The sequence below is a fragment of the Lagenorhynchus albirostris genome, chromosome 14, assembly GCF_949774975.1.
Source record: "Lagenorhynchus albirostris chromosome 14, mLagAlb1.1, whole genome shotgun sequence".
Taxonomy (NCBI): domain Eukaryota; kingdom Metazoa; phylum Chordata; class Mammalia; order Artiodactyla; family Delphinidae; genus Lagenorhynchus; species Lagenorhynchus albirostris.
The window spans coordinates 50,476,926-50,493,302 of NC_083108.1; the positions used below are offsets into that span (position 1 = coordinate 50,476,926).

General features: G+C 38.0%; 1 protein-coding gene across 1 annotated transcript in view; it reads right to left on the reverse strand.

Annotated features, from left to right (window-relative positions):
- The window catches only part of GREB1L (GREB1 like retinoic acid receptor coactivator), a 260,596-nt gene that overhangs the window by 60,533 nt on the left and 183,686 nt on the right, over positions 1–16,377 (reverse strand). Inside the window, exons 8-13 of the mRNA XM_060121360.1 lie at positions 11,845–11,973; positions 8,772–8,888; positions 8,056–8,175; positions 6,900–7,037; positions 5,142–5,327; positions 657–983 (exon numbers count right to left, since the gene is read on the reverse strand). Coding sequence (XP_059977343.1) covers positions 657–983; positions 5,142–5,327; positions 6,900–7,037; positions 8,056–8,175; positions 8,772–8,888; positions 11,845–11,973 — 1,017 coding nt within the window. The remainder of the gene's footprint in view (positions 1–656; positions 984–5,141; positions 5,328–6,899; positions 7,038–8,055; positions 8,176–8,771; positions 8,889–11,844; positions 11,974–16,377) is intronic.

Consider the following 16,377-nt stretch of genomic DNA (forward strand, 5'->3'; position numbering starts at 1 on the left):
CTGATGAAGCTTTTTGAAAATATGTATCACAGAGAGATGGGCAGGTGGGTTTGGTCAAAGCAAGAGGGCTTGGCCCCTTTGCTAGGAAGCAGTGAGAGCCATTCACTGAGAGGAGAAAAGCAAAATTTGGTCCAAATGGCAACTCAGCAAAATTTGGTCCAAATGGCAACTCAGGATGGTGCCTGATAGAAAATCAGCACCAGAAACAAAAATCAATTTTGTAACATACCAACTTTCTGAACGTTTTCTTTAGGGTCAATGTTATAACATTAAATATCCTCTTAGTGAAGAGGTGAATATATGAGCTAAGTTCCTGGCAAATATGATTAACTGGCTTAAACCACCTGTGGCAATGGCTTTATCACATGCTGGAGTGGTAACATTTCCAAAACATCTTAAGGACAGAAGTTACATGAGACAAGGGTATCTGTTACTAGGGTGTGCTTTGAAATAATGCTCCCACAACCAGCTGACAGGGACAACAGCCAAACTAAGGGCTATAAAAATCTGATCTGAGGAGCAAAGGAAAAGTTAAAATTAGGAGGAAGAACCCAAGTTGGAGCCCTTGACCAGAGATTAATTACATGGATGCCTGAAACACCCCATTTAGTATTATACAAATGGACAGATGATGAATGAATGAAAAAATTACTCACCTAATACTACCACACAAAACTCATTTCCTCTGATTTTCGATGCACAAATTGTCACAACATAATCTGGTAGTTTTTGATAGTGTCTCATTTCACTGAGAGTCCTCAATGTCTCTGAAATGCCCTCTGCCAAGGAGTTCTGGGTCACAATCACATGAACCAAGTCTTGAGATACGCTGGCAATTAACCTAGCCAGCCAGGGGAGTTGTCCTGGTGACACAGGCGTGCACTGACCACCCATCTGCAGGGCTCTCTCTCTCAGAGTAAATTCCTGCATAGCTTTCAGCATAATTTGCTCAAATTCTTCCCTGAGAGGTATCTGATCAGGACCTAAATTGAAGAGAATTACAGCTAGAATTTTTTTTTTTAATCACAGCTAGAAAAGACGCACACACACACACACACACACACACACACATCAGAGTGCAGTCTATTCCAGCTGGCAAATAAGCTCTTTTTCCTCTAGTGGCCTCAAGTATACTGCCTCTACTAACCATTTTCCATTGCTAAATTACCTTCTCTCTTTTTTGTTTGCCTTGATACACGTTTATTTTTAAAATGCAGACTTCTATTCTTGATATCTTTAAAAGAAGATGTGCTCAGAGACAGTATCAATTCCATTGTATGCCTTGGGAGATGGTCACTGAAGGTGGTATTTTTGTTGACATATTAAACTTGGCGTTACAGAAATAGTTAATGACTAATGAAGCAAGAAGCTAACCTACTGGTATATAATCAGCTTCAGGCTTCACTCATTTCTCATTTTATTCATAGGTGCCTTAGAAAAACATTTTAATGTATTGCCTCTATACCTAATTTTGAGAATACTGTCCACGAGGAAAACTAAGTTTAATTATTTTTCACTCCCAATGTATATTTAGGCAGTTCCACGCTTTCCCCAGATAGAGAATGCTCTCATCACCTAGTTATTCCCCAGGGTTCTGGGTTAAGAATGGCATGTGGCCCTCTTCCCTGGCTGAGGTTATGGTTAAGCTTACATGGGTGATCTGTGGTCCCTGGAATTAGAGGTATTTTGTTTCTCTTTAGAAACTCAACCAGTCTTTTTTGTTGTTTTTTTTTTTTGGCGGAGCCGCGCAGCTTGTGGGATCTTACCTTCCCTACCAGGGATCGAATCCACACCCCCTGCATTGGAGGCACAGAGTCTTACTCACTGGGCCGCCAGGGAAGTCCCTCAACCAGTCTTTGAGACAAAATAAGCAAGTCAGTGTCTGGCATCCAAGTGACACAAATGAATTCCTACACTTAGTTTAAATTGAAACCGGCAAGACTGTTCACTCCTGCTACTCAAAGGCATTTCTTTTGCTGTGTGGACCTGAGATTTGAAACTCATCCTCCTGAAACAGATATAGACCCCCTCAGTGTCTGTGATCTGAGATCAAGCAATAGCTTCAGAATCCAAAGCCAAAATCCCCTTGCAAAGAATACAGGGATGAGGGACTGGACTTCTGTATGAGAACGAGGCACCTGAGTGAGTCAGAAACCTTTCCTTCCTCTAACAGGGGTTTAAGTGGCCTCCCTGGACCCTGCCCATATTCTCAGGGAAAGTAAAAAAAAATGCAAGTTTAGTAATGGATAGGGTAAGGAAAATTAAATAAAATATCATACATTTTTAAAATAAACAATTTTAATTGGAAAAAAACCCAGTTTTTTCCAGGATTGGTTGGAGCCAGAGGGAAGCAGGAAAGAGGGCAAGAAAATGGCAATACATGGAAAGAGGGCAAGAAAATGGCAATGCTTACATTGTGTTTATGTTTCTGTGCCTTCCCCAATCCCTTACTAGAGGATGCCTTATTATCACCTGGGAGCCACCAAAGCTTCTGATCTTCATTTAACTTTATCAAATTAGCACCACGGTTCGTGGCCACTGAGTACACACTTAGTAGTGAGCTCAAAGCGCAAGATCTGTACTGACTGCATGGAGAAGAAGGGAAGATGGTCATGTACTTAAAGCTTTCTTCCATCAGAACAAATGACAGCTCAGAAGCATGTGGCTGTGACTTCTCCAGTTCCCTCCTGCCTCTCATAGACAATCTGAGGAGGCTGGTTAATAGGTGTGTGCATAAGGCCCCCTCCAAACCACCATGGAGTAACATTTTCTGTTAGGCAGCATAATTAATTCCAAATACGAAGGCATTCTGGGAAAATAAAATATCAAACATGTTCATAGCGTTCTCGGTTGCCTTAAAACTCACTTTTACAGAGTTTTGACTGAATTACTGTTAGGAATTGAGAAATGGAGGAAAATGTATCAAAGTTTAAATGAGGTAAGAAACTTTTTAGAGTAAATTGCCCTGCTTCCAATCACCTCCCGTCATTTCTGCATCCTTAGCCTTTACAGCTAAATTACAGGAGCCTTTTCTCCACTTTTCACAAGCTTGATAATATATAGTAATTTTTTTTCTTCAGATGCTTATCTCCAGTAACTCAGTGTAGCCCAGGCATCAGGTCCGAAGGCTTTTCAGATACAGCCACCATAATAGGAAAAGACAAGGTTCCAATAGACTCAGAGTCCTCCAAGAATCTCTGGATTTGCTGATTTCATTATCTACTTCAAAAGATTTTCAGATTGTGAAATAACAGAGACTTTTTTTTAAAAGTGATTGTAGTGGAAAGGTCTGTTCTTTCTGAAAAATCTTGCTTTTCTTCTTCTCTGTTACCTTCAGATAACTGAGCCAGCCAAGTGTTACACCTGTCCTTTTAGAAGTTTGGATTTATTTTTTCAAATGTCAATTTATAATCTTTAGCATATGTGAAACTATTCTTGCTGCCTTCTTCAAAACTTCTGAAGGCAAAAAAATTAAGGACTCCAGAAGAGTTAAAGAGAGAGATGTTTCAATGTACAAAATTTAGATTAAGAAAAAGAAATATCTATTTATGTTGGACATTGAGAAACATAATTAATTGGTTGCAAGTAAAACCCTGGAGAGAACTGATCCTGCAGGGCAGAGAAGAGTTTTGTCTAATTGAATGGAGATTGTTCTATTTTTTAAGAAAAGAGCTTTTACTAATTTAAGGAAAGAGGTTTTGTTTTGACCATTTAGTTCCTTTAATTAACTTGGACTTTGACTATTTAAATTGGTATTGAGATTTTAAAAAATGCTATACTGATAGGCTTGGTTAACTAAAATAGCATTGCTTTATGTGGCCTTGTATAACTGATTCTGGATACATCTAGAAGCTAGTTTTTCATCTTGGAACACGGTTGAAAGTCAGTATGTATCAATTAAAATGATGACATCAAATGTCAGACCTGGGAGATTTTTATAATTTTACTACCTACTAATAAAAATGATTAGCAAGTCCTAGATTTATCATGAAAGTGGCTCATGAGATACCTGAAGCCTTGCAAGTTTCAAAAGCCTGTGTCAAAGCAGATCCCATGTCAAAGTAGATTCCATGTCAAAGCAGGCCTTTGGGCTCTCAGGGTACTAAGAGTTGCAGCCATGATTGCTAGCTGATGCTCCAAAGACTGAAGCTGAAGCTTGTGTGTGTGTGTGTGTGTGCGTGTTTAACATTGTTTGGCCCATGTTTTTTATTATTTAACACCAAAGTATTTAAAATCATTAAAAAAAAAGTCACAAGAGTGCAGATAAAATTTTTAATGTGTAATTTTACATCTTGACCATTTTCCTAAGTAAATCAGTGGTTTGAAGTCCTGGAGTAGGTATATAATTAGGCTGCATATTAGATGGCCTACTGCAGTTTGCAAAATAAAGGACATTGCAATGCAAATGCTGCGGAGCCACTAAAGTACTGTCAGGGCACCTGCATACACCCACTGTGGGGCTCAGGAGGAGATATCAAATAGAGGAAGTGAAGGGTTCATGACCTAGGTATCCCCTTACCCTAAAGCTCAGAAAACCTTCCAGGGAGGTCCAAGTTACTACCTCAATGAAAGGAAGCAGTTTGGGATTACATCAAAGGGATGGAGCTGGAGAAGAAAAAAATGGGTGTAGGGGCAGTGGATAAACAAGATAAAAAGGCTAAGTGGAAAATTGGAAAATAATTGTCTAACACAATGGCTACATTTGCATTCCAGATGGTAGCCGCACTTTCAGAAAGGTGGCTTGGCCTGACTCACAAGGGAGGTACCCACAGCCCTTGGACAGTCTGCCTACATCAACTACTTTGGAGACTTTAGGACCATTATGGCCCTGGACACCAGGTGGAGCAATTTATCTCTTCTAGGACCCAAAGAAGCAAAGCCAGCAGCAAGGGAGGCTAGATCTGAGGGAAATAGGGGGGAGAAAAAGAAATAGGAAAGGAGTAGGAAAGGAGTAGGAAAGAAATGGAGGAGAGGAAAGGGAAAAGCCATAGAGAATGGGGTTGAAGAAAAAGAATGTTAGACGTGAAAGAGGGTAAAGTAAGAGGTGGATAAATGTGAGAAAGTGGGTAAGAAAGGAAAAAAGTATGTTCCAAAAAAGAATAAAAATCGTCGCCATCAAATGATTATTGAAAATTGCTTACCCAGCCGCACGAGATACTGTATTGTCAGAAGAATCATGTTTTCCACACTCAGGAGCTGGCTGCCAGTCAAACCTAACTGTTCCAAATCTTTGTTTTCCAACTGTGGAATCTTGTAGCAATTCACCAGCAGAGGACTCACAACAATGTCACCAACATTTCCATAGAAATAGGGTAAAGTGCCATAGCCTGCCCCAATAGAAGCAGGTCAGTGAAGTTCAACATTTCTTTTTGAGGTCCAACCAGGTATATTTGCTCAACTAGGATCAACGATGCTTAACAAAGTTCCCTGCCCTCTGAGATGGCTACCAAACAAATCACTCAAATATATCAATCCCAGGGAATTCACGCGAATGCTCTAAATTCTACCCTTTCATTAAATTAGAAGAACAGGAAGCAAAATACTCTAATTATATTAATACTCAAACTATATTATATAAGAGACATGTTAATATTATATCTCTGACATAGAGGACTGATGAGAGTTTGCAGAAACATCTCTGTACCCTTTGTAAAACTGTAAGAATAAAATGTTTTCAGATAAAATTCCTGATCAAGTTTCTTTTCAGAAAAGAAGTCAGAAAACAAACAAACAGACAAGCTACAATAACATGTGTCACTTCTTGAGGTTTTCTTTTAAAACATTTAAGCTAAATTCATTGATCAACAGCAATATTCTTCCAGTTGCAGGGACTTGGAGGTTCTTACTCTTTTTGCTATCTTAGCCATTTTTGTTGTGTTCTCTTCCTAATTGTCAGTAAACAGCCTTAAATCATCTTAGAAGTAGATAGGAAACAAATGTGTTGAAAATACACCCTGTATTTGTGGTATGGTGAAGAGAACAGTCCCTTTGTGAGTCTTTCTAAAAGGCAGACACCAAAGGGTCCTCATGTTTTATGTATCTTTCCAAGGCTTAGTTGCACTGTGCATGCAATTCAAATGTTCAGTAAGAACTTCCTGACTATATGGAATTTAAACAACTGGGATTCCCCCTAGTGCCTATAGGTCCAGGAGCAGTGGATAGGGCAGTCTGATAAAGAACAGGGCTCAAAGCGAAACCATCCATGTCTGGCTCAAGCCAACTGCAAGAAACAGATAACACCTCACATAGACATACCATAAAGATCTAGTGGGCTTAAACACCCTATCTGTTTAGTCCCGAAGGTAAAGCCGGCAGTCTTCTTCTTCTGGCCTAGGCTAGCCCCCCGACGAGGGCACTCTTGATGGGGGTATGAAAGGCTCTAAATTAGTCATGGAATCTAGGGACCCCTACATTTCTACACCTCCACTTATAGAGGGCTTGGAAAGGCTCTCACTCCTAAATGCTTCCCCTTGGTTTAGATCTGCAGCTCTGGGGCCTCTTGGTTCTCCCAAGTGGGGCCTCTTTGCTGGCTCAGTTTGTTCCTTTTCTCTGCCGTTTGGCTCCCTTTGACTGAAATGAGCCGTCCCCAACCTTGTCTGCTCTCATCCACCCCTCAGTTCCCCAGCTGAAACATCACCTCTGAGATGATGGAGAGTTTGGCTGTGAACCTCTAGACTGCCCCACTAAACAGTGCTCCTTGTGGGCAAAAAGACTTTGCCTTATTCCCAACTTCTAGTCCCATGTTTAGGATATCATGAAGGAGCTGACCAATAAGTGCTTAAAGAATTAATAGATGGATCAATGAATACCTTCATGAACACATGAATAGACACGCAGTGAAATGGAGGATTGTTCCTAGATTCCAGCAGACACAGGCAACTTGGAATTCCTTTCCTTACCTATCAGGATTACTGGTCTAACTCCTGAGTTACTCAGCAGATTTTCAGGAACAATTACAGTTTCCCCTGCAGGAATGGGTCGAGGTTGTAAAATTCCAGTTAATGGGGTCTGTGGAACTGGGGCAGATAAAAGGGACTCTGGAAAAAAAGTTGTTTGACAAGAAGGATTAGCTAGGAAGGATAAATGAAATAGAGTTGAAATCAACACAGCGTTAATACTTTTAATATGCAAGTTTTATAAGTCTAATGGCTTTTTTATTAAAGTAATTTGTATTTATTGTATAAAATAAGTGACAAAAATATCAACCATTATCAAATCGTCTGGAGATAACTACTATTTAGCATTTTGGCAGTTTTTCCTTCTAGTTGTTTTTCCACATACAGTATTTTGGATTCTGTTTTGTATTTTATCTCCCCCCACCCTAGATTATCAAGGCATATCTACTCATTACAGAAAATGTGAAAAGTATAGAAAAGTGAGAATAAGGATAAATTCATCATTAATCAGTACTACCTAGAGGCAACCACAGTAACATACCGGCATAATTCTTTCTGTATTTATCATTTCTCTGTAGATTTTAGAATCATTTTTTAAACAAATGTAAATTTTTAAAGAACCCCGTCTATGTCTTAGCATTGGTATATTTACATTTGTCTGTGTTTCATACAGCAAGGTAGATGAGCATTTGAACATTTAATTGTAAGTACCAAATGGCCACAGCTTGGATATTATAAAGGAGAACCAGTTGGTTTTTCAGGATTCTAGTCACAGACTGAACCATCCAATTCAGAAATAATAAGTATAGGTCACATAACGAACCAGATCACAGGAGGATACATCAAATACCACTATTGGCAAAGCAAGTTCATTTATGCTCTATAATGGTGGATTGGTAGCATCATGCCCTACATAAAGAGTGGTTTATTGATACTATAGTGTAAAACAAAGACAGATGGTGAATCAAGATCTTTTGTGATGGCACATGTGCTTATAGGGATGGCAGATGTGATGCGGACAAAATATTAGCTGCTACAGTACTGGACACAAAAGTTAGTTAAGGAAATTTATTTTCAAGGGTTCATGGAAAGAACGAGAGTAGCAGATACCTTTGTTAATTTAAGGAAACTTAAAACCCATCTTCTGTTGAAATCTTACCAGTTCTTGAAAGAGGGCGAACTGCAGGAATAGGTACAACTAAACCAGATTGGGGGACAGGTGACCCAGGATACCATCCTCGGTGTCGTTTCTTTGGTGGTCCAGAAATGAACATGGTAGCTGAATACAAAAAGAAAGATGAGCCTTGTCCTTAGTCATGGAAGAAGGGAAAGAAGCCAAAGTAACATAGGACCTTTACTATGATTATACTCAGAAAGTCGAAGTCACTTTTCTAGAGGTAAAGATAAAGTTAGAAAAAGTCACACACTAACAGCACTAACAGCTGCAGGCTGTTTTACAATGTACCGTTTCACCCAGATTATTTCATCTGATTCTATCAACAACCCTGTGAAGTTGTAGGACAACTACGTTGTTATACCCATTCTGTAGATGGTGAAAGGAAGGCTCACATTTACCCAGAGTCACACACAGAGAGGAACTTTGAACCCTGCACTTTGGTCATCAAAGCCCATGGCTTTTCAAGACACTTCTTATATATTTGTTTCAATGTTATCTCCTAGGTAGGCCCACCCTTGTAGAATCACCGAGATATGTTCATCATAATTGTTCATACCAATCATAAATTTTCAAAACATTGTACGAGAAGCTAAGGAAAAACTGGGAGTGTGCTGCCAGATAATTAATCATTCCAAACTCTCTGGAGCACTTCTTCCATAATTAAGTGTTATTTCAAAACTCTAAGATGGGTATTGTACCTTGGTCTCCTGAGGCAAAGCTAGGTCTTGGTGACAAAGAGTAATTCCCTGGGCGGGCTGGAGTGGAGCTAGATGCACTGCTCTTTCCTCCATGGCTACTGTTTCCATTAGCAGCATCTGTGGTACACAAGAGGAGCCACTCAGAACAGAGTCTGGGCAGGACACTGCTTTCTGTGATGCTGCAACCATATGACAAACCTCACATAGGATTCAAAGAAATCCCACTGACGGAACAGCCCAGTTGTACAGATCCAACTACAACCAACAGAGTACTACTTTAACTAACATGAAATGTCACCCAAAATAATTTTCTAGGACCCCAAGAGATCTTTGAGAATTATTTTCAGTGAAGTCTTTGGAGATGGTGGGTAGAAAAGAAAACTTTTTTTTTTACCTTTTATCATGGAAATTTTCAAACATATATAAAAGCAGAGAGAATGGTATATGAACTATGTACCCATCACCCAGCTTCAACACTTACCAACATGTGGCCAATCCTGCTTTACATATATACTCCCTATCTTTCCCCCCCCACCCACAGACACACATATGGGCTCTGGATTATTTTGAAGCAAACTCATTTGTCATATCATTTCATCCATAAATACTTTTGTATGTGTTTCTGAAAGAAAAGGACTCTTAAAAAACATAACCATGATCTTTTTTATACTTAAAATTAACAATGATCAATAATTTCTTAATATCAAATATCCCATCAGTATTCAAATTTCTCCCAATCAGCTCAGAAATGGCTTTTTACATTTCTTGTTCAAACTGGGGTTCAAAAAATATCCACACACTGAATTTAGTTGCTATGTCCCTTAAACCTCTTTTAATCTATAGAATTCTTCTTCTTTTTCTTTCTAACAATTAATTTGCTGAAAACCTGGCAGAATTTCTCATTTCCTGTATTTTGCTGATTGGATATCCATGGTGTCATTTGATGTCTCCTCTAATTCCTAAACTAATCATTAGATATAGATGTTTGCTCAGATTCAAGTTTGATTTTTTTTTGGCAAGAGTATCTCATAAGTCCTATTGTATACTTCCATTAAGAGGCACATAATGACCAGTTTTCTCTTTTCCTGTGATGTAAAGATTCATCTGTGGGTTTAAGAGTTGTAAGCCTAATCTACAAAGTTGTTCATCAGCCTCTCATCTGATGGTTTTAGCAATCATGATGATTACTGCCAAGATCCATAATTTCATTAATTTTTCTTCTATGCTGTAAAAACTTGGACTCAGTTTGTTCCAGTCTGTAATCTAAACAGAAGGCAGATTCTGCAAGAATTGTTGGACCAGAGTAAGAACAAAAGTGGTCTGGATAAATTATGATACCTAACTGTTGGAAAGTTTCCAAGAATGATAGGTTCTCCTTCTCTTTATTTTTCTTCTACCTCTCTGATCATTTCTTTTTCTTAAACACTGAAATTGTCTACGGGTCTGCCTTTAGTTCATAGCTTGCCTTACCCTACATTTCTCCTTGGCTGACACTATTTATATGGTGATTTTAACCATATGCTGGTGGCTCAACTTTATACCATTAGTCCTGTTTTCCTCCTACGATAAATTAAATTACCGTTGAGTAGCGCCACTTGGATGCCTGACGGGTATTTCAAACTCATCATGTCCAAAATTGAACTCACAATCTCCTCCTGGGGAACCTGCTCCCCTTGCTGTATTCCCTATCTCAAGCAATGGTACTAACCATTAGCCCAGAAAGATGGACGTCAACTGAAACCCATTCTTCTGTTTTACGCTCCCATTAATCAGTAAAGTCTGCTCATTTTACATCCTGAGTAGCTTTCCAATCTGTCTCCTCCTCTCCAACCTATTTTCACCCTGGTCAAGGACCTCATCATTTCTCAACCAGACTATTGAACGACCTGCAACTTGTATTCCCAACGCTTTCTTTTTGCTGCCAAAATGATCTAGCTTAAGTTAAAATAAGACCATGTCACTCCCCTGTGCCATAAGTTATAGAGTGAAATCCATACTTCTTATCCTGACCTCCTATGACCTTTCCCTTTTCCGCCTCTTGCTCACCTCCTGCTACTCCCTGAGTTTTACATTGTATGTTTCTAACGAGTCCAAACTGCTGGAAGTTCCTGCACATGTCATGCTGCTTCTTTCCTTTCCTTTTCCTTTCAAGCTCTGCTCCTGCTTTTCCCTGAATTTGAAATGTCTTTCCCCTATTCCCTGACCAGGGTTTGAAACCACGCCCCCTGCATTGGAAGCGCGGCATCTTAACCACTGGACCACCAGGGAAGTCCCCAAGAACCCGTTCTCAATTACTCCCTAAAATGCTGGGCTAACCCCCCCTCCTCTGTGCTCCCCTAGGATATTATGTATTTATTGCAGTACACTGAAAATATCTTCTTTTAGGTTGATCTCCTCTGCAAGGTTACAAGTACATTAGAGGTCAGGGACTGAGCCTTATTTATCTTAGTATCTATCCCCAGTTCCTCAGTATAGCAGGTGTCCAAGAAATTTTTATTGAACAGAATCAACCTGCTTTGTCTCCCCTGTGTGCCAAATGTCATTCACTGACTCTTCTGGATGTAACACAGAAAACACAAAGCTTTGTATAAACGTGCGTTATAGTAGACAGCCCCACTTTTGCCTTCAACTGGCAAAGAAGGAGCTTCTGTTTTCTTCTACCAAATTGTCAATTAAATTTCACACAAGTTTTTTATGGACTAGGTATTTACCAAATAAATATAAGTGAGGAGGGCTTCCCTGGTGACACAGTGGTTAGGAATCTGCCTGTCAATGCAGGGGACACGGGTTGAGCCCTGGTCCGGGAAGATCCCACATGCCATGGAGCAAATAAGCTCGTGTGCTACAACTACTGAGCCCGCATGCCACAACTACTGAAGCCCGTGCGCCTAGAGCCCGTGCTCCGCAACAAGAGAAGCCACCGCAATGAGAAGCCTGTGCACCGCAACAAAGAGTAGCCCCCGCTCGCCACAACTAGAGAAAGCCTGTGCTCAGCAACAAAGACCCAACACAGCCAAAAATAAATTAAAAATAAATAAATTAAAAATATATATATAAGTGAGGAAAACATCACCTGCAGCAAAAGTCTTCCCTACAACCTGCAAAGATAAAGCCAGTGGCTTCACAACATTCTTATTCCAGGTCAGGTCCTGAGCTCCACTTAAATTGATTGCAGAATTAGCTGGACTGAGAACCGGCGAATCTTTAAAATGAAAGAGGTTGTTCAAATTAGAAACTATATATGCAGGAAGGAAGTTAATTCAACAAGAGTGAGCTGAGAGAGACTATAGTAGACTATAGAATTTCAGTTTTTCCCTTGATCTATTTTAAGAAAGTCCATTTCTCTGTACATAGGTTTTCTTTTCTTGTTTATGTATTTAACAAACACTCACCAGTGGGTACTACGTGCTAGGTGCTAGTTTTAAGTTTAAGCACTTTAAATATATCAATTCACCTAATTCCTATATGAACTCAATGAGGCTGGTACTATTACCTTAAATAATGGTAGCCATGTAACTTGGTCGTATGATGTGGCATCAAGGATATCATCATGTGCCATATTAAAACTGTCTCCACAGTCTCCCTTAAAGCCATATTTTAATGAGATATATTTATCTCTATCCAGATAAGTTTGTCATTTGAAAAGTGTCGTGTAAGCTAAGTCATTGCAATGTAGGGGAAAGAACTTTTCTCTGAAGAAAAGTTGCTTTAATATTTGGAATAAACTAGAATTTTTCCTTATGTAATACCAGAGACATCCAAAAGAAAATTCTTATTTGGCAGAAAAACCATATGCCATTTCAGAGGCAGGTTATGGGAGAGATAAAGACTCCAGGCAACTAGAATTTTCCGAAATGAATATAATAGACCCCAAATCCCTGACTCTACACCAGCAGAACAGCTTAATCAGGTAACACAGGAAAGTGTCAAAGGGACTGTTAAAACTCTGCGAGTTTGAAAAACTCTGAGAGTATCCTGTTCTAAAGCACAGGATACTGATGGTGCTACATTAGAAACTATCTAAAATATTAGTGCTCATGCCACAATGTGATTCCTGATACATCTGATCAGTGCTTATCATAAGAACTCAAAAGACTGAAATGGTTCCCTACTGGCTCAGAAGAGTTATGTGCCTCTCTGAGGGACTGACTTACATCAGGGAGTGATTTTAAGGTCTACAGGAAGAATAGAGGCCAGCAACTGCACATAAAATATTATAAAGTGACAGGAAACTGAAGACAACCTGAGTTTTTCAGGTATTAACAGAGAACCTTACAGGACAGGAATTCCAGGTAAATTTGACATGTCACTACACAGGTTGGTTATTACGTTTCAGGTCACAAATATGTTGTTTGGTGCAAGACTAGTAGCTTACTACACTAGTCTATACCTAGAATTTTAGCATATTTCTAACAGTTCAGGTGAGCATACAGGTGAAATCTGGTTAGCAAATTATAAAGGGTGGTAACCTTTTCAAGTCAATGAATTCAAATTAGCACAAACAAATATTTAAATAATAACAAAAGTGTACAAAATCAATGTACAGAAATAAATCTTCCTATATAAAAACAATGAACAACAGTTAGATAAAAGGCCTAGGAATAAGCTTAATAAGAAATGTACACAACTATATGAAGAAAAATTGATCATATTTCTTATATAATGTCTGAGATTTGTTGTAAAACATTGAGGGAGGGAGGGAGAGAGGCAGTAATACTGAAAATATGGCCATGTGTTCATAATTATTTAAGCTGGGTAATAGGTCCACAGTGATGGTCCGTGATATTATTCTCTCTATTTTTAACTTTTCATATTAAAGATTTTTAAAAATTAAAAATTTTTTCTGAAGACCTTGAAAATAGGCCTGTACAAACGTTAAGACAACCATGTTTCAGATCAGAAATATTCAATGTCAAAAAAATGCCAATCAATCTAAGTTAATTCATAAATTTAATATGATCCTAGGAAAATACCAACAGGTTTAGATATTATTAGAATTACTATTAGAATTATTAGTAAGTAAGCAAATTGTTTAAGTAAGCAAATTGATGTAATGTTGATATGAAAAAAATAAGCACACAAGAATAGCAAGAAACATTCTGAAAAATAAGAGAAATGACAAGAGGCTAACATGATGATATAAAGACTTATAAAGCCACAGTCTATAAAATACTGTGGTCCTAGTGCATTAGTAGACAAACAGAACAATGGAAGAAAAAAGATAGTAAGAAGCAGATGCAAATACACATAAGAATTTAGTATAAGATAAAGGTACCAGCCCAAAGCAGCAATGAAGATGAACCATTCAATAAACTGTGCTGTGGCAATTGGACATATAAGAAAAAAATTAAGTTGGATCTACAACTTACACCAAGTACCAAACAAAATCAAATGGACCAAAAGTAGAAACTTAAAAACTGAAGCTACAGAAATAATAGGAGAAAACATGGGAGAGTCAATTATCACCTTGAAATGGAAAAGGCCAAACTATTGTTCAAAATGCAAAAGCCATAAAAAATTTATATATTCAGCTACATAAAACTTTAAAAATTCTGTATGACAAAACACACTATATATGCAAACAGTAGCTAGAAGAGAGCTGGAGTGACCATACTAATACCAGAAAAAATAGACTTTAAGAAAATATTATTACTAGAGAAGAAAAAGGATATTTTATAATGATAAAAGTGTCAATCCACCAGGGAGACATAACAATTATAAAAATATAAACATATAAACAACAGAGCCCCAAATTCATGAAGCAAATCCTGACAAAACTGAAGAGAGAAATAGTCAATTTGATGATAACTGTTTGAGACTTCAGTACCCCACTTTCAATAATGGATAGAATAACTAGGGAGACAGTCAAGAAGGAAATAGAAGACTTAAGCAGCACTATAAACCAATTAGATGTAACTGATATCAACAGAACATTCCCTGAACAAAAGCAGAATATACATTCTTTTCTAGTGCACAGGAAACAGTCTCCAGGATAGACAATATGTTAGGTGATAAAACAAGCCTCAATAAACTTAAAAGAATTAAAATCATACAAAATACAATCTCTAACCTCAATGGAATCAAATGAGCGATCAATAACAAGGAAATTTGAGAAATTCACAAATTTGTGGCAATTAAACAATGCATTACTAAATAACCAATAGATCAAAGAAATCACAAGGGGAATTAGATATCACTTTAAGATAAATGAAAATGAAACCACGACAACTGAAAACTTATGAGATACTGTTTAAAAAGTGCTTAGAGGAATATTTATGGCTGCAAATGCCTATATTAAAAAGGGGGACTTCCCTGGCAGTCCAGTCAGTGGTTAGGACTCAGCACTTTCACTGCCATGGGTCCCTGTTCAATCCCTCGTTGGGGAACTAAGATCCCACAAGCTGTGCAGCATGGCCAAAAAAAAAGGAAGAAAGGGCAGAAGATCTAAATAGATATTTCTCCAAAATAGACATACAGATGGCCAAAAAGCACATGAAAAGATGCTCAATATCGCTAATTATTAGAGAAATGCAAATCAAAACTGCCAAGAGGTATCACCTCACACCAGTCAGAATGGCCATCATAAAAATGTCTACGAACAGTAAATGCTGGAGAGGGTGTGGAGAAAAGGGAACCCTCCCACACTGTTGGTGGGAATGTAAACTGGTACAGCCACTACGGAGAACAGTATGGAGTTTCCTTAAAAGACTAAAAATAGAGTTACCATATGATCCAGCAATCCCACTCCTGAACATATATCTGGGGAAAACCATAATTTGAAAAGATACATGTACCCAATATTCATTGCAGCACTATTTACAATAGCCAAGACATGGAAGCTACCTAAATGTCCATTGACAGATGAATGGATAAAGAAGATGTTGTACATATATACAATGGAATATTACTCAGCCATAAAAAAGAATGAAATAATGCCATATGCAGCAACATGGATGGACCTAGACATTATCATACTAAGTGAAGTAAGTCAGAGAAAAACAAATATCATATGATATCACTTGTATGTGGAATCTAAAACAATGATATAAATGAAATTATTTACAAAACAGAAACAGACTCACAGACTTAGAAAACAATTTATGGTTACCAAAGGGAAAGGTTCAGGGGGAGGGATAAATTAGGGGTTTGGGATTAACATATGCACACTACTAAATATAAAATAAATAATCAACAAGGACGTACTCTATAGCACAGGGAACTCTACTCAATATTCTGTAATAACTTAAATGGGAAAAGAATCTGAAAAAGAATAGATATGTGTATATGTATAACTGAATCACTTTGCTGTACATCTGAAACTACCACACATTGTAAATCAACTATACTCCAATATAAAATAAAAATTTTAAAAATAAATAAATGAAAAGGAAGAAAATCTCAAGTAAAAAGAAGTAAGAAAAGTAAACTAAACCCAAAATAAGTAGAAGAAAGGAAATAATAAAGACTAGAGCAGAAATGAATGAAGTAGGGAATAGAGAAACAATAGTGAAAACTGGCAAAACCAAAGTTTGTTCTTTGAGTAGATCAACAAAATTGACAACACTTTAGCCAGACTGACCAAGAAATAAAGAGAAAAGATGCAAAT